The following is a 23416-nucleotide window of genomic DNA, read 5'->3' as shown; positions in this document are numbered from 1 at the left end:
AAAATCATCATCACTAAATGGTTTAAAGCTTTTTGGGTTCCAAAATGAAGAAAAATTCTGGCCCATTAATCAAAATGATAAAAACTGAGACCATTAGTTCAAGTTTATTTTGATTAGATTAGCAAGCTTTCCTGTTTCCTCCCACAGCCAGATTAATCCAAGCAATTTAGGAAAACAATAATTATCTTAATTTTACAACCATTCAGACAGATTCCTCCCTTTCACTCCCTGACTCCCCTTTTCCCAGAAGCTTAAAAACTATAAACGATCTGCTAGATTGGACTAAAACAACTCACTTTTTAAGGGTCTTAACACTATTCATTGACCCTTCAGTATAAAACTCTTTTGTGACCATTTTTTCAAAGGACTGAGGGAAAGAAACATTAGAGACTCATCTCTTAAAATAAAAATAAAAGCATGCTTCTTAACCAATTAAGGGCAGAAGATAGGGTGACTGTTATGAGGACAAGTCTAAATATTCAGAAAAAGAGAAAACTAGAAGATTGCAAAACGTGTCACAAGGGAGTGACTGTCTTACCTGTTCAATGGTCATGTACATGAATTTGGGTTCCTCCCTGTTTGAAAGCTAACCTCAGGGACATCCAAAGAATAACCCTAGACACCCCTCCCCGATAATACAGAGGGCTCTGGCCAGTGGCCCGTGGGATGACTTAGACCCAATCATAACAGCTCACGGAGTCCTAATTGAGCAGGTCAGTTGTTAGGAGGCCAAAATTCATGACTTACTGGATCCCACATTGAATTGGCCTGAAACCCAAAACCCACCAGTAGGGCTGAATTGGTGGTAGGCTCTTTTTGCCTCGCGGTGTTCACGAATGTTGAAGACCACTGCTGATTTTGCCAGCCAGCCAAGTTGAGCACAGGTGGACTAGTCCTGTAAGATCCCCTTGCCGTGGGGCTAACGTGAGAAGTTGTCTTTGCTGTGGAATTAGGAGCCGACATGAGACGCAGATCTAGCGGCAGAGAGGAAGATGAGGAGGAGCTTCTGAGGCGCCGTCAGCTGCAAGAAGAGCAATTAATGAAGGTTTGTCCTTAAACTACTTTGCTGCAGTCTTCAGTTCAGTTCCCTAGATCTGGATTTTTTGGATGGATACCATGGGCAAGCCACCAAGTGAATGAAAGGCCATCCCAGCCCTCGAAGGGCTGGAAATCCAGTAGGCGAGAGAAGACAGGCCTCTAGTGACCCGAAAGCAGGGTACTGAGTACTTAGTGGGTTCCAGAAGAGATGGCCTGGAAGCTGGAGGTCAGAGGGATATGGAATGTTCGAGCTTCTGCGAGGAGAGCCAGACCGCGTGGGGTATATGTGTGCAGCGCATGTTCAAAAGGGCCAGGTGGAGCCAAGCTCTTCACCCACGTGGTGCGACACCTGCCTTCCCTCGTGCAGGGTCTGCTGAAGGAATTCCCTTGGGATTATTTCTCCAAGGCTTTCCTCAGGACTTGTAGGACCTTGTGTGTCTATCTGAGCTAGGATGGAGGGGATAAAATGGACTGCCACCAAGACGTCCTCATTATACCCACCCCACCCCACCCCCGTCACAGCATCCAGACCAAAAGAAGGATAGTCCATTATAGCCTGGGGTAGAGGGAGCCAGGACATTATATACTCTCCCACCAATAAGGGACTGATGAATCCCTTCACATGACATTTTCCAAAGCTACGTAATCATATGGGAAATGCACATGATACTAGTTATATGGAGGGAGAGGATACAAAGTTGCATTTATAGCATGATCCCACTTTTGTATGATATGTGCAGAGAAAAATGCTGGATGGATATAAATCAAAATGTAAATGGTGGTTATCTCTGAGGGGTGGATTACGGGTTAGTCTTCTTTCCTTCTAGATTTTCTAAAATCTGTGCAATGAGCATGTGTTCTTCTTGTTTTTAAACAAATCAATCTAATTTCTTTTTAAAGGATACTATCCCCAAACTCCCCTTTGCACATCAAAAATCTCTACACAGTCACACATGCCTCCTGTGGTCACCTGCCGGCACGTCCCGGGAGGGCAAAGGAGGGAGAACATTTTTCTGACATGGAGCTTGGCCCATGCTTGGCTGAGAGGGGTTCAAGGTCCAAAACCTGGCCTATCCCTTGAGGAACCACCAGGCTCTGGCACCAAATGCGTTCAAGCCACTCCACGGTCAGGAACTTTTTGCAGGACCTTCTAAAACAGAAACTGCCATTCTGATGATAATTGTGGGCTTCACTCTCATCTTTCTTCTCTTTGTGATAGCTCAACTCAGGCCTGGGGCAGTTGATATTGAAAGAGGAGATGGAGAAGGAGAGCCGGGAGAGGTCGTCCCTGACAGCCAGTCGCTATGATTCTCCCATCAACTCAGGTGAGCAGCAGACCCACCACATTCTCCCGGCCAAGAGCCAGCCACTGGCCTGCTGGGAGCCCGTCTGGACTGTTCCAGGAGAGGCGGGGCCATTTCTGGTGGAACCTACAGAGTGTTCTACATGAGCAGAAGTATGAGAAACATACTGCCTGTCAACTTAGCTTATGAAGATGCCATAGTTCTTCCTTAAATGTATATTTTCTTCATGTTGGAGATGGGGGAGTCCTTGGATGATTTTAGGGTTTACTACATGCAAGCACTTCTGCTAGACATTGTTCCATTTATTTCCACAACATGCCAATGAAGTAGGTGATATTATTATTCCCATTTTGTAGATCAGGAGACAGGTATAGGAAGTTTAAGTAACTTACCCAATGTCACATTATTAATAACTAGCAAAACTAGGATTCAGGAGTTGAAGCATTATGACCATAGAGCCCACATGCTGAACTGGAATGCCCTGCGACCTCTCCTTGATGCCTCATTGGCATCGATCTCGGATTGGTGGTTTACTAATCTTTAGAGTTCCTTCTGATCCTGTAGTTCTGGTCTCTAAGAATATATAGTACAGTATCTACATGAGTCAAGAAACAAAGACTTACAAAGATGAAATACCAGGCCAAGGTGTTAAGCTGTGGAGCCAGAATCGAAGCCCAGGTCTGCTTCCCCCAAAGCTCCGCAGTTTATGTGATGTCATGCTGTTGATTAATGGGATGTCCTATCCCATGCCTCTCAGGAACTCTACTGTGGTGAGCCAGGAGAGCATGACAACATACATGGTTGGCTTTCAGGTCAGTTATTGCCACTATACCAATTGGAGCATGAGCTTATGCATCCACATGGCCCTGGCTTCCAATCATTGCTTAGCTATTTATAAGGTGAGTGACCTTGGACAAGGTACTTAACTTCTGTTAGCCCCTATTCCTTCTCCTGTAAAATGGAAATAATATAATAGTGCTGTTAGGGTTGTATTGAGGATTTGGAGGTAAAGAAGTGCCAAGCACCTCTCCCTTCTCCACTCACTGACTGCATCACCCAAATGTGGTGGCCTTTCATGAACATTCGAGCCCAATATTTTTTGGGTTATTTTTTTTTCTATTTTTCTATGTATCTTCTATTCAGTAAGGTGGAAGATGCATTGCCAGTTTCATTAGAGAATTGGGCTTCTGGGGGCACCTGGCTGGCTCAGTTGGTAGAGCATGCGACTCTTGATCTTGGGGTCATGAGTTTGGGCCCCACGTTGGGGGTAGAGTTTACTTTAAAAAAAAAAAAAAGCTATTAAGAATTGGACTTCTGATTTCCTTTTTTTACCTTTTCTCATTCAGCTTCACATGTTCTATCATCTAAAACCTCATCTCTCCCAGGCTATGGAAAAAATGGGCTTCATCGGGTAAGATTTCTCAATGAATTGTTCCTGAGTTGATTCCCTCTTCAGTCCTGGTTGAAGTGCTAATATACTGTCTGAATATGTCTGATAATATGATCTCAGTATTAGAATATAATGAAAATTGTAATTCCCCTGATCTGGCGAGTCACTTTGAGTTACAGGCAAAATAAAATATTTCTATTGAGAGAAAGAGAAATTGACTTTAGATGAAAGAATAGCCTGTATCAGCTTGTGGGAAGGCTACATTAATTAATTGTGTGGCAAACATTTCCACACTCAAGCTACAAGTAATGACTTGAGCCCTCATCTCTGCTGTAAAAAGATCGGGAACATTTATGGCTATCACCCTCCCCAAAAACCGTAGAACAAATGCAATTGCATGGCTAGCTGCATGGAAAAGTGTATTTTTATTTATTGGCAAAAGATAACTTGCTTACCCAGCACCTGCTGTCATTGGGTGCACTGCAAAAGACAAAGAGGTTTCACAATAGTAGAAGACAAATAATGAAGGTCCAGGAATTCAGCTTGGGAAGAAATTCTGAGGATTTTGTAAATCCTTTCTTCCTTTTCACATGTCTCCAAAACCATCACTCTGGAATAGATTGTCTAATGATGTGTTCTTTCTCATTTCAGCCTGTTTCTACAGACTTTGCTCAGTACAACAGCTACGGGGATGTCAGTGGGGGAGTGCGAGGTAAGGCCCGTGTGCCTGGGCTGCGGACTGACTGGCTGAGATTGAGATGAGACTGTGCAGTCATATCTACATTGGCTGGGTTCATGCTGTCTGACATCCGAAAGCCAGATCACAGCTAGCCTCTGTGAGCTAGTGGAGCATGCATTAAAATCGCAAAGCAGGAGATAGTCCAAGATGGTGCAGAAGTAGGAGACCTTAGTTTTGTTGGGTCCCAGGAATTCAGCTAGATAGCTATCAAATCACTCTGAACACCTGCGAGCTAAGAAAATATCTGCAACTCTACAAATAGAAAAGTGACCACTTTCTGCAAGAATGACAAGACGGAAAAACTCACCTCAGAGAAGAGAACAAGAGGCAACACTGACCACCAGTGACCTAATCAGTATGGATATAAGTAAGATGTCAGAACTAGAGTTCAGAATAATGATTATAAAGATATTAGCTGGGCTTGAAAAAAGCATAGAAGACACTAGAGAATCCCTTTCTGGAGAAATAAAAGAACTAAAATCTAATCAAGTTGAAATCAAAAAGGCTATCAATGATATGCAATAAAAAATGGAGGTTCTAACAGCTAGGATAAATGAGGCAGAAGAGAGAATTAGTGATATAGAAGACAAAATGATGGAGAATAAAAAAGCTGAGAAAAAAGAGATAAACAGCTACTGGATCATGAGGGGAGAATTTGAGAGATAAGTGATACCATAAAGCGAAACAATATTAGAAAATTGGGATCTTAGAAGAGGAAGGAGAGAGGGGGGCAGAATGTATATTGAAGCAAATTATAGCAGAGAACTTCCCTAATCTGGGGAAGGAAGCAGGCATTCAAGTTCAGGAAGCACAGAGAACTCCCTCAAAATCAATAAAAATAGGTTAACACCTTGACATACAATAGTGAAACTTGCAAATCTCAGAGACAAAGAAAATCCTGAAAGCAGCTCGGGACAGTGGGTCCATAACCTACAAGGGTAGAAACATTAGACTGGTAGAAGACCTATCCACAGAGACCTGGCACCCAGAAAGGACTGGCATGATATATTCGGGGTGCTAAATGAGAAAAATATGCAGCTGAGAATACTTTATCCAGCAACGCTTGTCATTCAAAATAGGAGAGATAAAAAGCTTCCAGAACAAACAGAAACTAAAAGAATCTGTGATCACTGAACCAGCCCTGCAAGAAATATTAAAGAGGATCCTTTAAGTGAAGAGAGAGCCCAAAAGTAACATAGACCAGAAACTAGCGAGACAATATACAGAAACAGTGACTTTACAGATAATACAATGGCACTAAATTCATATCTTTTAATAGTTACACTGAATATCAAAGGGCTAAATGCCCCAATCAAAAGACACAGTGTATCAGACTGGAAAAAGAGCAAGACCCTTCAATATGCTGTCTGCAAAAGACTCATTTTAAACCCAAAGACACCTCCAGATTGAAAGTGAGGGGGTGGAAAACCATTTATCATGCTAATCGACATCAAAAGAAAGCTGGCGTAGTAATCCTTATATCAAACAAATTAGATGTTAAACCAAAAACTATAATAAAAGATGAGGAAGGACACTATATCCTAAAGAATCTATCCAATAAGAAGATCTAACAGTTGTAAATATGTATGCCCCTAAAATGGGAGCAGCCAATTATATAAACCAACTAATAACACAATTAAAGAAACACATTGATAATAATACAATAATAATAGGGGATTTTAACACCCCACTCACTGCAATGGACAGATCATCTAAGCAGAAGATCAACAAGGAAACAAGGGCTTTGAATGACACACTGTACCAGATGGATTTCACAGATCTATTCAGAGCATTCCATCCTAAAGCAACAGAATACACATTGTTTTTGAGTGCACATGGAACGTTCTCCAGAATAGATCACATACTGGGTCACAAGTCAGGTCTTAGCTGGTACCAAAAGATTGGGATCAAACTGGAAGGTGTTATGCTGAGCGAAATAAGTCAGTCAGAGAAAGACGTGTATCATATGACCTCACTGATATGAGGAATCCTTAATCTCAGGAAACAAACTGAGGGTTGCTGGAGTAGGGGGTGGGGTGGGAGGGATGGGGTGGCTGGGTGATAGACATTGGGGAGGGTATGTGCTATGGTGAGCACTGTGAATTGTGCAGGACTGCTGAATCACAGATCTGTATCTCTGAAACAAATAATGCAATATATGTTAAGAAAAAAAAAAAGAAAAAGATAGTAAGAGGGAAAGAATGAAGGGGGGTGGAATCAGAGGGGGAGACAAACCGTGAGAGACGATGGGCTCTGAAAAACAAACTGAGGGTTCTAGAGGGGAGAGGGGTGGGAAGATGGGTTAGCCTGGTGATGGGTATTAAAGAGGGCACATTCTGCATGGAGCACTGGGTGTTATGCACAAACAATGAATCATGGAACACTACATCAAAAACTAATGATGTAATGTATGGTGATTAACATAACAATAAAAAAGTAAAAAAAAAAAAAAGATTGGGATCATTCCCTGCATATTTTCAGACCACAATGCTTTGAAAACTTGAACTCAATCACAAGATGAAATTTGGAAAGAACTCAAATACATGGAGGTTAAAGGGCATCCTACTAAAGAATGAATGGGTCAACCAGGAAATTAAAGAATTAAAAAAATTCATGGAATCAAATGAAAATGAAAACACAACTGTTCAAAACCTTTGGGATGCAGCAAAGGCAGTCCTTAGAGGGAAGTATATAGGAATACAAGCCTTTCTCAAGGGCTCAAATATACAGCCTAAACTTACACCTAAAGGAGCTGGAGAAAGAACAGCAAATAAAACCTAAATCCAGCAGGAGAAGAGAATTAATAAAGATTTAGAGCAGAATTCAATGAAATAGAAACTAAAAGAACAGTAGAATAGATAAACGAAACTAGGAGCTGGTTCTTCGAAAGAATTAATAAGATTGATAAAGCCCTGGCCAGACTTATCAAAAAGAGAAGAGAAAGGACCCCAAAAAATAAAATCATGAATGGAAGAGGAGAGATCACAACCAACACTGAAGAAATACAAACAATTATGAGAACATATTAGCAACTACATGCCGACAAATTAGGCAATCTGGAAGAAATGGGTGCATTCTTAGAGATGTATAAACTACCAAAACTGAACCAGGAAGAAATAGAAGACCTGAACAGACCTGTGACCAGCAAGGAAATTGAAGCAGTAATCAAAAATCTCCCAACAAACAAGAGTCCAGGACCAGATGGCTTCCCAGGAGAATTCTACCAAACATTTAAAGAAGAATTAATACCTATTCTTCTGAAGCTGTTTGGAAAAAATAGAAAGGAAGGGAAAACTTCCAAACTCCTTCTGTGAGGCCAGCATCACCTTGATCCCCAAACCAGACAAAGATCCTGCCAAAAAAGGAAGATGATAGACCAATATTCCTAATGAACATGGATGCAAAAATTATCACCAAGATACTAGCCAATAGGATCCAACTAGCCAATAGGATTATTCACAATGACCCAGTGGGATTTATTCCTGGGGTGCAAGGGTGGTTCAACATCCACAAATCAATTAGTGTGATACATTACATTAATAAAAGAAACGACAAAAACCATATGATCCTCTCAATAGATGCAGAAAAAGCATTTGACAAAGTATAGCATCCCCTTTCTTGATTAAAACTCTTCACAGTGTAGGGATAGAGGGAATATACCTCAATATCATAAAAGCCATCAATGAAAAACCCACAGTGAGTATCATTCCCAATGGGGAAAAACTGAGAGCTTTTCCCCTAAGGTCAGGAACACAGCAGGGATGTCCATTCTCACCACTGTTGTTCAACATAGTACTAGAAGTCCTAGCCTCAGCAATCAGACAACAATAACAAAAATAAATAAAAGGCATCCACGTCAGCAGAGAAGTCAAACTCTCACTCTTTGCAGATGACATGACATTGTATGTGGAAAACCCAAAGACTCCACCCCCAAATTGCTAGAACTCATACAGGAATTCAGCAAAGTCTCAGGATATAAAATCAATGCACAGAAATCAGTTTCATTTCTATACACTAACAATGAGACAGAAGAAAGAGAAATTAAGGGAGTCGATCCCATTTACAATTGCACCAAAAACCGTAAGATACCTAGGAATAAACCTAACCAAAGAGACAAAGGATCCATACTCAGAAAACTATAGAACACTCATGAAAGATACTGAGGAAGACACAAATGGAAAAACATTCCATACTCATGGATTGGAAGAACAAATATTGTTAAGATGTCTGTGCTACCTAGAGCAATCTATACATTCAATGCAACCCCCATCAAATACCATCAACTTTTTTCACAGAGCTGGAACAAATAATCCTAAAATTTGTGTGGAACCAGAAAAGACCCTGAATAGCCAAAGGAATGTTGAAAAAGAAAATCAAAACTGGTGGCATCATAATTCCAGACTTCAAGCTCTATTACAAAACTGTAATCATCAAGACAGTATGTACTGGCACAAAAACAGACACATAGATCAATGGAACAGAACAGACAACCCAGAAATGGATCCTCAACTCTAAGAACTATGGTCAACTAATCTTCGACAAAGCAGGAAAGAATATCCAATGGAAAAAGTCTCTTCAACAAATAGTGTTGGGAAAATTGGACAGCCACATGCAGAAGAATGAAACTGGACCATTTCCTTACACCACACACAAAAATAGACTCAAAATGGATGAAAGACCTAAATGTGAGACAGGAATCCATCACAATCCTAGAGGAGAACACAGTCAGCAACCTCTGTGACCTCAGCCACAGCACCTTCCTGCTAGACACATCTCATGAGGCAAGGGAAACAAAGGCAAAAACGAACTATTGGGACTTTTATCAAGATAAAAGGCTTTTGCACAGCAAAGGAAACAGTCAACAAAACCAGAAGATAACTGACAGAATGGGAGAAGATACTTGCAAATGACATATCAGATAAAGGGCTAGTATCCAAAATCTATAAAGAACTTATCAAACTCAACACCCAGGGAACAAATAATCCAATCAAGAAATAAGCAGAAGACACAACAGACATTTCTTCAAAGAAGACATACAAATGGCCAACAGACACATGAAAAAATGTTCAACATCACTCAGCATCAGGGAAATCCAAATCAAAACCACAATGAGATACCACCTCACACCAGTCTGAATGGCTAAAATTTAACAAGTCAGGAAATAACAGATGTTGGTGAGGTTGTGGAGAAAGGGGAACCCTCTTAACACTGTTGGTGGGAATGCAAGCTGGTGCAGCCCTCTGGAAAACAGTATGGAAGTTCCTCAAAAGTTGAAAATAGAGCTACCCTATTACCCAGCAATTGCACTACTAGGTATTTACCCCAAAGATACAAATGTAGTGATCCTAAAGGGCACCTGCACCACAACATTTATAGCAGCAATGTCCACAATAGCCAGACTATGGAAAGAGCCCAGATGTCCATTGACAGATGAATGGATAAAGAAAATGTGTATAATGTATTGTATAATGAAATAGTACCCGGCCATCAAAAAAAATGAAATCTTGCCATTTGCAACGATATGGATGGAACTAGAGGGTATTATGCTAAGCGAAATAAGTCAGTCAGAGAAAGACAATTATCATATGATCTCACTGATATGTGGAACTTAAGAAACAAAACAGAGGATCATAGGGGAAGGGAGGAAAAAATAAGATGAAATCAGAGAGGGAGACAAACCCTAAGAGATTCTTAATCATAGGAAACAAACTGAGGGTTGCTGGAGGGGAGGGCAGTGGGGGGATGGGGTAAGTGGGTGATGGACATTAAGGAGGGCACGGGATATAATGAGCCCTGGGTGTTACGTAAGACTAATGAATCACTGACTTCTGCTTCTGAAACTAATATGTTAATTAATTGAACTTAATAAATTGTAAAAAATCGCAAAGCATCTCTACTGAAATGAGACCATGAGAAGCAGGGTGTGTAAGAATGAATTCATTGCTCCTGCCACGTGCTGAGCACTCAGTAGAGAGATACCTGGTGTTACAGTGTGCTCTAAGCAAGACGTAGCCAGGCTGTTAAAAATGCACATGACTGAGTGAGAGACAGGGACGGTTTGGGGGTGAGGGGAGAGAAGCTTCCAACAATGCATGGTGGAATCAGAGAAGGCAGAAATACCTTCAGAGTGTCGGGGAGAGCGTTCGTGAGGAAAGGGTATTTTAACTGATCACAGCAACTGGAGCAGGCCTTCCCTGGCTTCAGGGGGGCAGGGAGTTGGTGTGTACAGAGACCCCCGCAGAGAGAGGAACGTGGTGCGTTGGAGAATGTCTGGGGAATTGCAATAGGATATGGTATATTAATATGTCCATGTTTTTCTATGAGCTTTCCCTTCTGATATTTTCTTTTTCTTTCCTTTCTAGACTACCAGGTATGGAACACTGTGTCTCTCAAGTTGGCCACACCAGTAAAACAACCATTGTCCAATGCAGACACGGGTTGCTGCTCCACGGAAGGGTTTCTGTTGAGAAGATCCTTATTTGGGTTGATCTGTCTGGTTCATTAGTCCATAGATAGGAGGAGCCATGAGGATCAGGCATGCCTGGTGCCAACATCAAGCTGGCTCTGTAGGCCTTGGGGATGTGGCATGAACCAGGCTAGGTGTCGGGGGGGGCTCTTGCTCTGGCCTCGGAGAGTCCTCTCTGGGGTGGGAGTAGACCAGCATCAAGGGCCTGCTCAAATACAGTTTTGCCTTTTAGTCATAACCGCTTGGTACTTTTGGTCCTCCCCTCCTTCCTGTGGTCCCACTGTCTTGGCCAATAGGAAAGAGCTGCTCTGGTACCATTCCCTTTTTCCTGGACCCTAAACCTTATAAAATGATGGTGGAGAATGAGAAAAGGGGAAAAAATGCAAAGAAAACGAAGAGTGAAATAACACAATCACTGACGTGGCACTTTTTTGATAGACCGTATGCTTTCATGCATGGATCCTAAATTAGGAATTAGTCAATAGTTAGTAAGCCAGGATCTGTCCCCAACTTGATGATGAACAGTATTCCCAGTATTCCTGCTTTTGTGCAGCAAGGATCTCATTTTGAAAAATGTATGGTGATTAAGATGACACATCTAGGGCACCTGGGTGGCTCAGTTGGTTAAGCGACTGCCTTCGGCTCAGGTCATGATCCTGGAGTCCCTGGATTGAGTCCCGCATCGGGCTCCCTGCTCGGCAGGGAGTCTGCTTCTCCCTCTGACCCTCCCCCCTCTCATGTGCTCTCTCATTCTCTCCCTCTCTCAAAATAAATAAATAAAATCTTTAAATTAAAAAAAAAAAGACACATCTACAAAACAGTGAGGATTTGAGACCCAAACAGGGAATTTTGGGAGGCCACAGAGTTGTCCCCACAGCTCCAGGTGCTGTCGTGTGTTCCTCCTTAAACCAGCTTTTCTGTTGCAGACTCTCCCAGATGGCCACATGTCTGGGACGAGAATGGATCGAGGGGTGTCCATGCCCAACATGTTGGAACCAAAGGCAAGTGTAGCTATTCTCTGCTCTCACATGGGGACAGCAAACCGGGCATAATCCTGAAAAGATTTGGCTTTCTCTCTTTCCACCATTTTCAGTGTTGAGGCCTACTTGCTTCCAGGCTGATACATTAGACAAGCTGTGTCACAAAGTACCTGGACATTCACTGGTTTTGTCACACTGAGTCAACAGGTTTAAGTCTTCACAGGGTGTGGTACTGTGTGTTCGTAGTGAAGGACCAGCACACCTCTCCTATGAGCTTAGTACTCATTTGGCCCCTGCCATGAGCACCACGAGGCATGCCCAGTGCTAAGTGGGGTAGCTGCCAACCACTCGAGATAAGAGTGACCAAGACATCCCATTTGCCCAGGACTTTCCCAGTGTTAGCACTGGAAGTCTAGCATTCCGGAACCTCCTCAGTCCTGGGCAAACTGGGATGGTTGGTTACCCAAGCTCCAGACCATCCTGAAACTCCAGAGGTGTCCAAGGCTGTACTCCCTAGTGACCATAAATGGGGCTTACTTCATTAATTGAACTTAATAAATTGTAAAAAATCGCAAAGCATCTCTACTGAAATGAGACCATGAGAAGCAGGGTGTGTAAGAATGAATTCATTGCTCCTGCCACGTGCTGAGCACTCAGTAGAGAGATACCTGGTGTTACAGTGTGCTCTAAGCAAGACGTAGCCAGGCTGTCCTCCACCAGAACACTGCTTCTGGGTCAGCCTGGTTCCGTGAAATCATGAGCCAGTCGTGGAACAAGATTGTTGAACCCTGCAGAGGTCCCCTCGCCATATAAACTGTGTTCCTATCATTTCACTTCTAATTTTTACCTTTACCCCCGAGACATAATAAGTTTGTATTCTTTCACTCAACAAAGCCACAGGGCTACGTGAGACATGATGAGTTGAGAAAACATGCAAGAACTGGTCCCTGTCCACGGGATATATGAGGAACACCCATCACTCAGATACCGTAATTATAATGTCTTAGAAGCTCTGTCTTGGGAGTACTAGATTGTAGGGAGAATCTGCTTGTTGATAAAATGGACAGCAGTGTTCTAGAAGAGGTGTTTCTCTTTGCTTCTCAGATATTTCCATATGAAATGCTGATGGTGACCAACAGAGGGCGCAACAAAATCCTAAGAGATGTGGACAGAACCAGGCTGGAGGTAAACTAACTGACCAGTCCCAACCGCAGATACCTGTGCATTTCCCCCAACTTTCCCCTAAGAAATGTTTCAATGAAGGCAAAAAGAAAAAGAAAAGAATCAACCTCTCATGGTAGATAGAACTAAGATAACTCGGGATTGAAAACCCAAATAATATACACTTACGAGAGCAGCCTAAATGTGTGGTGAAACCCAGAAGATGAGCCAGGAGACACGGTATGATTTAGTCATCTTCTGCGGAAGCCTGATGTTGCCGTAATTATGGCTGGTGTTGTAGAATGTAATCCCATCCCTTTTCAGATATCCCAGCACCTGGGTTGAGCTCGTTGAGAGAGGGAAGGACGTGCTCAGTAACAAGGTTTGCCCTGGACAAGTTTCCCTCTTGGCTCTTTCCGCATTGCTTGCTGAAGGGTTATCTGGGTGTACATGCCCAAGACCTCCTTAGACACACAAGGCTGATCATACTTTTCCACTTGAGTGATTTTAATTAAGAAAAACTCTGGCTGCCAGTCTTATAAAGAATCATTACTTTTCCCTGACAAAAGGCAATACCTTTGTATGTGAAGTCAGTCTGGCACAGAGAATAAAGGCTCTGCTATCCTAAGGGAACTTTTTAGGAGGGACGACAGATGGAATCCATTCTCCTGGTAGACCAGGTGTCCAGCAGAACTGCTGCTGCTGAGCTAGGAGGAAGCCCCAGGGCTCCCCAGATTCCACTCTGGAAGTCTCTGTCTGGCTTTCTTAGTGCTATGGTCCATTTTCCCTGCATCTTCTCAACATCCCAAGGACCTGAAGTGGAGTTGCCTCCAGCATAACGACTCACCTTCCTATGTCCTATCACCATAGAGCATATGACAATGATCATTAATACTCTGCCAGCTCTTTTGTCTGCTGGGGAGGGTGCCTCACCTGGGCCAAGCAGGTAAGGAGCCAGTTGGTCCAGTGCCTGCTAACCAGCCTCAGAGGTAAACTCCTCTGCCATCATTCTGCCTTGCTCTTCAAAATGATCGCTTGTAGACTCAAGAACAAGTCTCAAGGCCATCCACGTGGCCATCAGGACTGACCACTATTCTTTCTCCCACCCACAGCGCCACTTAGCCCCAGAAGTGTTTCGGGAAATCTTTGGAATGTCCATACAGGAATTTGACAAGTTACCTCTTTGGAGACGCAACGACATGAAGAAGAAAGCGAAACTCTTCTAAGCCCGCCCCCCACATACCCCGCTGTGTAGACAGCAGTTAGGAAAAAGACTGATGTGGCGGCGACACATAGGATGTTGTGTTAAGGCCCAAACTTGATTGGAGAATTTGCAAACTACTGTCCCTCAGCAACAACAAAACGGGAAACCTGATTAAAACACCCATAAGCCAAATATTGGGCCAACCACTGGCAACACTTGCCAAGAAGTAACGGGGTTGAAATTTCTGTGTCCCCACACTCGACAGTAGTGTTCACATGTGACCTTTTGACATCACCCTATGTACAACAGGAGCTACTTCTTTCATTTCCTTTCTTGTCTAACCAGAGTGCTGACTGTATGGGTAGGAGCCAGTAAGTGCCCTTAGGATGCCACGTGGAAAAAAGCAGTTGTAATCATTCCAAAGTAGGAATATATTTATTATGTAGCACCGTGGCTAAGAAGGAAGAGCCTGAGGGACATATCCATGTGGTCGCGCCACTTTGCACACCCCTGTCCTCACTGGCCCCATGAAGCCCGGCCTGGGCCCCAGCAGGATAGAAGTCAGAGTCAGGGAACTGAGCAGCTCTGAGTGAGTGGGCTGAATAGCAGCCAAGGTCATTTTTAACAAGCTCCTTTTTCTCTACTCTTTGCTAGGACCTGGTTGGCAAATTACTTAGCTATTACTTAAAAAAAAAGAGAGAGAGAGGGAAAAGGAATGAAAGGAGTATCTCCCTTAATCCTTTTTCTGCGGTAAATTGTACGCTTCATTCTGCCTCCCCACCACTGCAGGCCCCCACTGCAAAGAAAGGAAAGGGAGAAATGATCTCCATTTGTGTGCTTTTGGATGATTTTTGTCCCAGGGCCACAGCACTCTTGGCAAAAAAAAAAAAAAAGGAAGGGAGGAAAAGAAAGAGAAAGAAAAAGAAAAATTCTGTGTCCCGCCAATGCAAGTTCTTCTACCCTGCATCCTCTGCTTCTCATCCAGTGTCCTCTGAATCTGATCAAGCCCACATGGATTTTGGATTTTTTTTTTTTTTTTTTTGAGGTCTTTTCAGTAGTAGCCTAAGGAAAGGCACGCTTTGCTCTTGGAAATCTCTGCAACTCCAGGGTATATTGCCTCAGATTGGTTTAATTTGGCCTTTTCAGCTTTCCTTCTTGCCTAGCTCTGTTGACTTCACGGTGTGCGTGTGTAAGTGTGTGTAAGTGAACGCACCCAGCGTAGTTTGGGGAGTCCGCATGTTCTTTTACATTTCACCTCTGCTTGAATGTTTGTCCCGCGGTGCTGCAGCTTCTGAGGGACGTTTGCACACGTGCGCATGACTCCGAGGTCAGGGTTGAGGCCACACCGCACCCGACGGCATCCTTCGTGGAAGGGTGTCCGTGTCAGGAGCCGGCATCCCCCGTGATTCAGGTTCTCAGGTCAGCAGCACGTGAAGAGCCCAGACGTCAGATCAGGCTGTACATGGACGCTGGAGTGTCACACCGGAGTCCGAAAATTCAGCAACACCAGATTGGAAGGGGAGCCTAGGATTTCACCGAAACTCGCGTGGGAGACCCCATCGTGATTCCCGGACGCCTCTGGCCGTGACCCCAATGAGCGGTGAGGTGGACGAGGGAGGGTATCTCCATCCAGCTCCACACAGGGGTGGTTTTCACATTTATTCTTGTGCTTTGGGGGCTCTGCCTAGGAATTTAAACTCTGTTTTAAAGCCAGAGGGAAATCGTGTGAATTCTCTTCATATGCCGCTTCTAATTAAAGCTCAGAAATGCTTCCTGCTGCCACCACGTACTCGAATTCGTTAGTAGCCAATCTCCATGGTAAAAAGCAAGTAAAAATCGTTCTGGAGCCTCTGCTGCAGATCTCTAACTTGGGACCCACTCTGTCACCCGGCTGATATGATGGGCTCTCTGAGGGCTTTGTGCCTCTCCTGTGCTCTTCCCGAAGGGCTTGGAAATGGCCTGTCCTTCCAGTGCTGCACACTGGATGTTTGAGGACCGTTCTCACAAATACGAGCATGCATGTGTGCACGCACGTGTGCACGCGTGGATGTGTGTGTGTGGATGTGTGTTCACATCTAACGAAAGCTATTAGCACATAAAAATTCCAGTTGTTAATGCAGTCCAAGGCACAGGATTATTACTAACATATTTTGCAAATGATCCTGATGGAGCAGACGTGAGACGACCAGCTCCTCCTCGGGCTGAAGCCCCCAGATTGCAGCTTGCAGTTCGGTGCCTTCAGTGGCCTCTTGCTTTAATTCAGTATTTCTGCTGTTCCGTCTTCGCTCTGATCTCTCTGGCAGCGGCAGCCTCAGTATAATGCCTGCGTATCCTAGTCCTTGCTTTGCTCTGGCAAAGTGTGAGGAGTGGGGACCATGGTGCATTCCCAGTCATCAACAACGAGGATGGCCAGATGGGTCCCAGTGCTAGGCTGGTGGAGAGAATTTGTTCATTACGGGGATCATAAAGGACCCTCAGTGTTGTCGTTGGTTAATGAGTTACGATCCATGCACATGCCGAGCAAACGTCAGTGTGAGAAAAATTGCAATGATAGTTAAAGATCTGAACCCAAAACCTGCTCCCACCGGCGAAACTCTACTTTTCTCATCTCTTTTGAATTCAGTTCTGCATCCAACTTGGGGGTGGGTGATGGGAAGCTTCTTTCCATATCAAGTTTATTAGCTTGTTTAAAACTATACCGTGCAAAAAAAAAAAAAAAAAATGCATTACCGGAAAATGTCAGTAGCCTCCTGTAGCAAGCAGCACGGTGCTATGCTCTGGGGAGGGGTCGTGGGAAACCATAATGTGGACTGGGTTCCCCGGCTCCACTCCCAGCAGAAGGCTCCAGCTGGAGGGATGGGCCATGGGGCAACCTGGTTCTCCCAACTGCCAAATCTAATATATGGCTACGATGGCCTATCCATTTTTTTTTCTTTAAACTGGACTCAGCATGCTTGTCCTCAAAATGTCCAGGCCACTGTGCAGGAGATCGGGGTTCTCTGCTTGAACCCCACTCTGCACTGCACATAAAAATTCCAGTTGTTAATGCAGTCCAAGGCACAGGATTATTCACTCTAGGGGAGGACTTCTACACATGGCAAACTTTCCTGGTCCATACCCCAAGGGCTATATTTTTGAGCACTGGGCTTATTTGCGATTCTTTAAACACACAACACCTGCACGAAGCGAAAGAGGCCTCTGACAACGTGAAAGTCGGTGCTTCCTTTAAAGTTTCTCCCAGAAGAGCCAGGATACCATTTATTCTTCCCGTGTGGTTTAAGATGAGACCTAAAGAGCATTTGAGAACTTGGAGGGCCAACCATGCATCTATATTTCGGTTTGCGTTAGTTATGAAATGTCCTTAATGTGACTTCTTTGGTAACTAAAGATAAACTGCCTGTTCTCTGAAACCTCCAACAGAAAAGCCAGGGTTAATGGGTCATACGGTGCACATTCCCTCTGCCACTCTCATCCTCTCAATCCGGTGATGGCCGTCAACTCTACTTCGAGAAGTCTTGCTGGAAATGTTTATAAAACTTTCCCCTAATTTCTTTACACTTTAAAGCAAACACCTTTTTCTAAAGAATTGCTTCTCAGATGATTATATACAATATATATGCTTTTGCAAGTTAAAAAAAAAATGGAATTAACCACTTTTGACTAGGTAGGTCTTTCTAAAAATTCTTTCAAAAAGCTTGGTGTTCGTGTTCTGTGCATTGAAGGGGCAGGCGAGCCCTCTCTCTGACTGTCAGGAAAGATGGTGGAAGGAAGTGAACTCTATGTAACACCCCCCGCCCCCATGTCGTCTGAGGCAAGCTCAGTTGTTACAAATCACCTCTTCTGTATTACTGGTCACTGTTTAATCTACACTTCCTAGGCCAGCCTTGACCTGACTTGATCTTTAAAATTATTTTCTTTTGACAAACCAAGTGTTTGTGAGTAAACCCTACAACTCACTCATTAGTACTCCCTTTTGAAGAATGTTCTCTTCAGAAAAAAGAGATTATTTCAGGCTTGAGATTTGCTGTGACACCACCTTATAGTGATAATGTACATTAAGGAAATTAGGCAAATATATAATGAAAGAAACTTTTACTTTGGTTTTAAAAAAAAAGACAAAATCACTCTTTCCATTTGCTGCTCAGGAAGCCATGAGGAGATGGTGATTGATATGCCCTGCATATGGACTTTTGTGTTTTTATTTGGGTGAGTTTAATTTATGGCAGACTCCAAAGGAAAGGGGGAAGTGGTCCGTTTCAGCTGAAAGAAATTTCTAAACAGTATATGTAAACACAGCAAAATTAAACAAATGCAACATTTTCTGATGGTTGGTGTAATGGACTGGCAATTGTTATCATGAAATAAAATTCTTCCCAAAAGTGTCTCTCTCAAGAGTGAAGATCCCACGAGTCACTTTCGGAGCCCATTCACCAAAGGTAGCGGAAGACAATACTGTACCCACTACCATTCAGCAAGGTGGTGAGCCACTTAATGATTGTATATGCCTGTCTTTCCTTACGCCATGGAAGAGAAAACAGTTGTCCACAATCTTGATGTTCCTTTTGGGTTCTGTGTACAGACCCGTCCAGTAATAAATGTGCGTGGCATCTGTGAGTTGCTGACAATCCAAATCTCTTGGAGTCCTTTCGTTTTAAGTTCAGTTTAGTGGAATTTTCTTGCAAGCGTCAGAAGACGTCCAGTCAGTTCTTCCTTCCCTCCCCTTTCAGACATATGAGTGTGAGTATTTGGAAGAACCGCTGTGTACAAGATGTGTCCTGTCCCCCGTGAAAGTGAGTGGGTGTCGGTCTGCGCCCCACAGACCACGGACCAGTGTGCAGAGGCAGGGGCGGCCGCTGGCCCCGCGTTGCCGTGCCTGACGGTCCCGACCTGCTCCGCGCTCCTGTTGCAGGCAGCACCCGCCGCTCCCCACCCTGTCCTCTGCGTTGCTGTACACTCGCCACTCAGTGAATAAAGTGTGTGCTTTATTCTGTTGACAAACGCCTCCGCGTCGTGTTTCCTTGCTCGCTCCCCTGCACCTTTTATTTTTATTTATTTATTTATTTTAAAGATTTTATTTATTTATTCATGAGAGACAGAGAGAGAGAGAAGCAGAGGGAGAAGCAGGCTCCCAAGGAGCAGGGAGCCCAATGTGGGACTCGATCCCAGGATCCTGGGATCATGACCTGAGCCGAAGGCAGACGCTCAACCATCTGAGCCACCCAGGCGCCCCCCCTGCACCTTTTAAAGGTCTGTCCCATTTCAAGAAGTACCAGCCCGACTTTCGATGACCAACACAAAACCAGAATCAAACCAGAGCCTTAGGAATGCATTTTTAGCACACAGGAAGGCTGTTGAGAAGGGGAAATACAACAAATTGCAACGGTATATTCCAGGACTGTTTGTCCAGTAATCCAGGCCAAATTGACCAAGTTGACTAAAGTGAAAATAAGTATTTTTTAGAGGGAGAGTGTGTGAGCAGGTGTGGGGAGGGGGGAGGGAGAGAGAATCTCAAGCAGACTCCCGGCTCACAGCTCTGAGATCACGACCTGAGCCGAAATCAATTGTCGGATGCCCAACCCACTGATCTACCCAGGCGGCCCTAAAGGGAAAATATTTAAAAGGAGCTACTGGGCTGTGCTGATCTACCTGGTGTGTGGTTTTGTGACTCAGAGCAGTGACAGTCTCATCATCTTGACAAGAAGGGGGAGTTGACGTTTGAGGCCAGAGCTTCTGAACCACCGTGAGTGCAGGCTACTTACTAAGAAACTGCAGTATAGTGGTAGAAATACGTCTTTCAGAGTTTTGACCTCCCCTGCGTTATCAGACTTTAAGTGAGAAAGTCTTCTAGATTTTGATTTACACGTTATTCTCATTGCCACAATTTTGGGCCTGCTGGAAAATACAAGGATGTATTTAGACTCGAGACCATAGCCATTCTACTGCGTGTCTGTCAAGCCTGTTGTCTAAGTCAATTCAGGCTGCTATTAACAGACTTCCATGGACTGGGTGGCTGGAACGGCAAACATTCATTTCTTACAGTCCTGGAGGCTGCGCAGTCCAATGTCAAGGTGATGGCAGATCTGGTGTGTGGGGAGAATGTGCTTAGGTTTGTAGATAGCTGTCTTCTGGTTGTGTCCTCACGTGGCAGAGAGGCAGCAAGCTCTTCTGTCTCTTCTTCTAAGGATGCTAATCCCATCATGAGGGCTCCACCCTCATGATCTAATTACCAAAGTCCTTGCCTCCTAATGCCATCCCACTGGGGATTAGGATTTCAACAGATAAATTTGGGGGGCCAGGGGACACAAACATGCAATCCATAACACCTGTCCAGGGGCCAGTCACACTAGCATTCATGTGGACCCTCATCACAAAGCCAGAAACTGAGATTGTGCTCCAGACAGTTGGCACTTTAGTTTACTAGTGTAGAAAACAGGTCAGGAGGCCCAGCTAGAGGCCTGTGTTCTATTCACTTCTGTCCCCACCTGCGCCGGCATCACCACTCTGGGCTCTGATGACCACAGTCAGCGTTTACCTTCAGCCCTCTCTTGAGCTCTCTGTGGCTTTTGCCACTATGATCACCATTTCATTGAAAGCTGACCCCCTGTGTTAACTCCAATGGTTAGCCCTCGCACATAGCCAAGTTCACAGCCCGTGGCCCTCGCCTCGTCCACTGCTGTCCCTCCCACAATGCCCCACCTTTGAATCTTGCCCTCCAGCTCTTCCAAACCACTGCGAGTTTCCTGAACATACCATGCCCTCTCCCACCTCTGCAGCTTTGGCATGGCATTTCTCCCGTACAATGTCCAATTCTTCAAGGAGCTGGAGAGCCGGAGGATCTGGCCCCAGGGACAGGAGGTAATGGCAACACTATTTGAAAGCAGTCATCCATAGCTCTTGGGAGTTACCCATGTGAATTTCCCATGGGCTCCGTTTGTCCTGAATCAAAGACAAGCCTGAGTTCACACCCTCTCTAAGAGCCTGCCTTGATGAGCCCAGCCCAACCTGCCCCAGGAAATTCTTTGCATGCTTATGGTTGAACATCACGTGGGACACTTTTCAAACGTTGCCTAGGACTGCTAGCTTTGCAGAACGGTGAACTGTGGTGCCGTCTCTACTGAGTGCCAGGCTTTATGTGAACCGTATTTCTCAGGGCAGCCCTCCAAGACAGGTCACTGTAGCTCTGCTATACAGGTGAAGAAACCAAAGCTCAGCGCCTATGAAATATGCCTGATCATCAACCAGTAAGCTGTAAAACTGGGATTACTGAGGCCTAACTTGAAATCCCATCCTGTTCTCCTCTGTGTCTCCATGACCTTCCAAAGGCAAGGACGGCCTCTCCCACATTCCCAGTCTCCTGGGGTGCGCTGCAGAGAGGAGGTTCTCCATGTGAGACTGGCCAGTGCCCTTCACTAGGCGGTGAGCCCCATCACAGCTGCTAAGGTGCTATTATGAGCAAGCTTGGGGGGTACTCACTAGCTCTGGGTCTTAGGCCAGTTATTTCGCCTCCCTAGGCCTCAACTTGTTCTACTGCAAAATGAACAAAATACTAAGACCCTTCAAAGGACTGTTGCTACATTTTAATTCATATTGAGCACCGCACAGTACCCAGGACATAGTAATTGCTCAAGAAACATCAGTGATCTTTATGAAGAGTAATCAGCCACTCAGACTTGAAGAACCCCATATTCTCTGAGCCTCAGTCTCCTTATCAGTAAATGAGGAGTGACTACCTGAGTTCTGGCTACATTCTAGGGTGCTTAGGCTGAAGGAAGCAAGGTGGAGTGCTCAGACACAGGAAAGCATTACATTGATAAGTGGTATGGGGCAATGAGGGTTTCTTGGTACTACTCTAAATAGTTTCACCATTCAAGAATTTTAGTTTTTGTTCTGGGCTTTTTCTCCCCCAGTCTTTTATAAATACTGCAGCATGAAACCAAGCCCACAACTTCTTTAATATGCTTTAATAACAGCCCGCTCTTTGTCCAATAATACTCTAGGATTGAAATCCTCTGAAGATGGGCCAGTGAATAGTAATATCAGAAAGTATCACACAGCAGCTGAGTGCTGGCTATGGAGTCAAACTGGCTGGGCTTGGGGTTCCAGGTCCACCAATAATTAGCTGGGTAATGACTAACGATTTGCTTAACTTCTCTAAGCCTTAATTTTCATTTCTATAAAAGAGGAGTAATAATAGCGACCTCAAAGGGTTATTGTGAGCTTCCTGTAGAACAGGGCCTGGCATCATACAAGATGAACAGTCAAGCATAATCTTTTATTAAAAAAAAAAAAGTCGCTGCCATGTAATAAGGAGCTATATGTGCCCAGCCCTGAGCTAGGTGTATCATGTGGTTTATTCCTTACAGCTCTTTACATTACCCCTCCACCAGCAGCCCCCAACTCCCCAGTTTCAAGTTCAGCATGTAGGCAAGTGTCATGCAGAGAAGGGCTCGGTTGCCCCCACGGGCACTGTGGCCAGCCAGGGTGGCAGACTGCTCAAAATAGAAGCATCCCAAGGTGTCAGCTCGGGGCTCAGCTCCTCCCAAGGGTTTTCGAAGCTGTTGGGCCCCAGTGCTTCCTGGGTCAGGAGGATTTCCCTAAGCTACATGAGGAATGCTTTAGAAACAGCACCTGCGGAAGAACTGAGACTCTTTTTCATGAAAGATGGCTTTGCTTCCAGAAAGATCTTTCTGACTGTATTACTTCAAAACAACCAAGGCAGCAAAGGCTGAGCTGCCAGTCCTTACAGTATTTGGGCACATTTCCTCGGCTCCAGAAAGCCACCAGTCCTACTCAGCCCCTCCTGCCCAACGAGGGAAGGGGGTTCCTCCTCTCCGCAAGGCCAGCCCTGCCTGGGTGTGTCACCAGCCCTGCCCTGTTGGACTCACTCATTGTTGGCCGGAAAGCCCTGGGAAGGGTGGGGACTTGGCGCTGGAGAAAGCCCGGGGAGGTCAGAGGACTAGTGCCCAAAACTTCTGGGAATCCCAACTCCACGCTTGAGAACCTGCCTCCACACCCTAAATTTCCTCCCCTCCCCCCCCCGCCCCCACCGCTCCTGCAGTAGGCCAGGACTCTGCCAAAAGGTTAGTCTTCCCCCTTCCACTCCTATAGCCCTCAGGGGTGGGCTGTAGCGAGTC

At 44.7% G+C, this 23416-nt stretch overlaps 1 protein-coding gene across 21 annotated transcripts in view; it reads left to right on the top strand.

Moving 5' to 3' along the window:
• Positions 1 to 19280, top strand: part of ABLIM1 (actin binding LIM protein 1) — a 293183-nt gene extending 273903 nt beyond the window's left edge. For 17 of the 21 annotated variants that reach the window (XM_035029578.1, XM_035029630.1, XM_035029606.1 and 14 more), the window contains 8 exons: positions 954 to 1045; positions 2258 to 2363; positions 3689 to 3753; positions 4384 to 4444; positions 10834 to 10841; positions 11864 to 11938; positions 13022 to 13102; positions 14191 to 14671. In XM_035029578.1, the coding sequence (XP_034885469.1) occupies positions 954 to 1045; positions 2258 to 2363; positions 3689 to 3753; positions 4384 to 4444; positions 10834 to 10841; positions 11864 to 11938; positions 13022 to 13102; positions 14191 to 14304 (602 nt within the window). In that variant the 3' untranslated portion in view covers positions 14305 to 14671. Of the gene's footprint in view, positions 1 to 953; positions 1046 to 2257; positions 2364 to 3688; positions 3754 to 4383; positions 4445 to 10833; positions 10842 to 11863; positions 11939 to 13021; positions 13103 to 14190 lie in introns of all 21 variants that reach the window. The other 4 variants (XM_035029703.1, XM_035029547.1, XM_035029693.1 and 1 more) reach the window with 1 other exon arrangement.
• Positions 19281 to 23416: the final 4136 nt, after the last annotated feature.

This window comes from Mirounga leonina, unplaced genomic scaffold (assembly GCF_011800145.1).
Source record: "Mirounga leonina isolate KUSES-001 unplaced genomic scaffold, KU_Mleo_1.0 Mir_114, whole genome shotgun sequence".
NCBI lineage: Eukaryota > Metazoa > Chordata > Mammalia > Carnivora > Phocidae > Mirounga > Mirounga leonina.
Note: the sequence above shows the minus strand (reverse complement) of the source record. Positions and strands in the feature narration are given on the sequence as shown.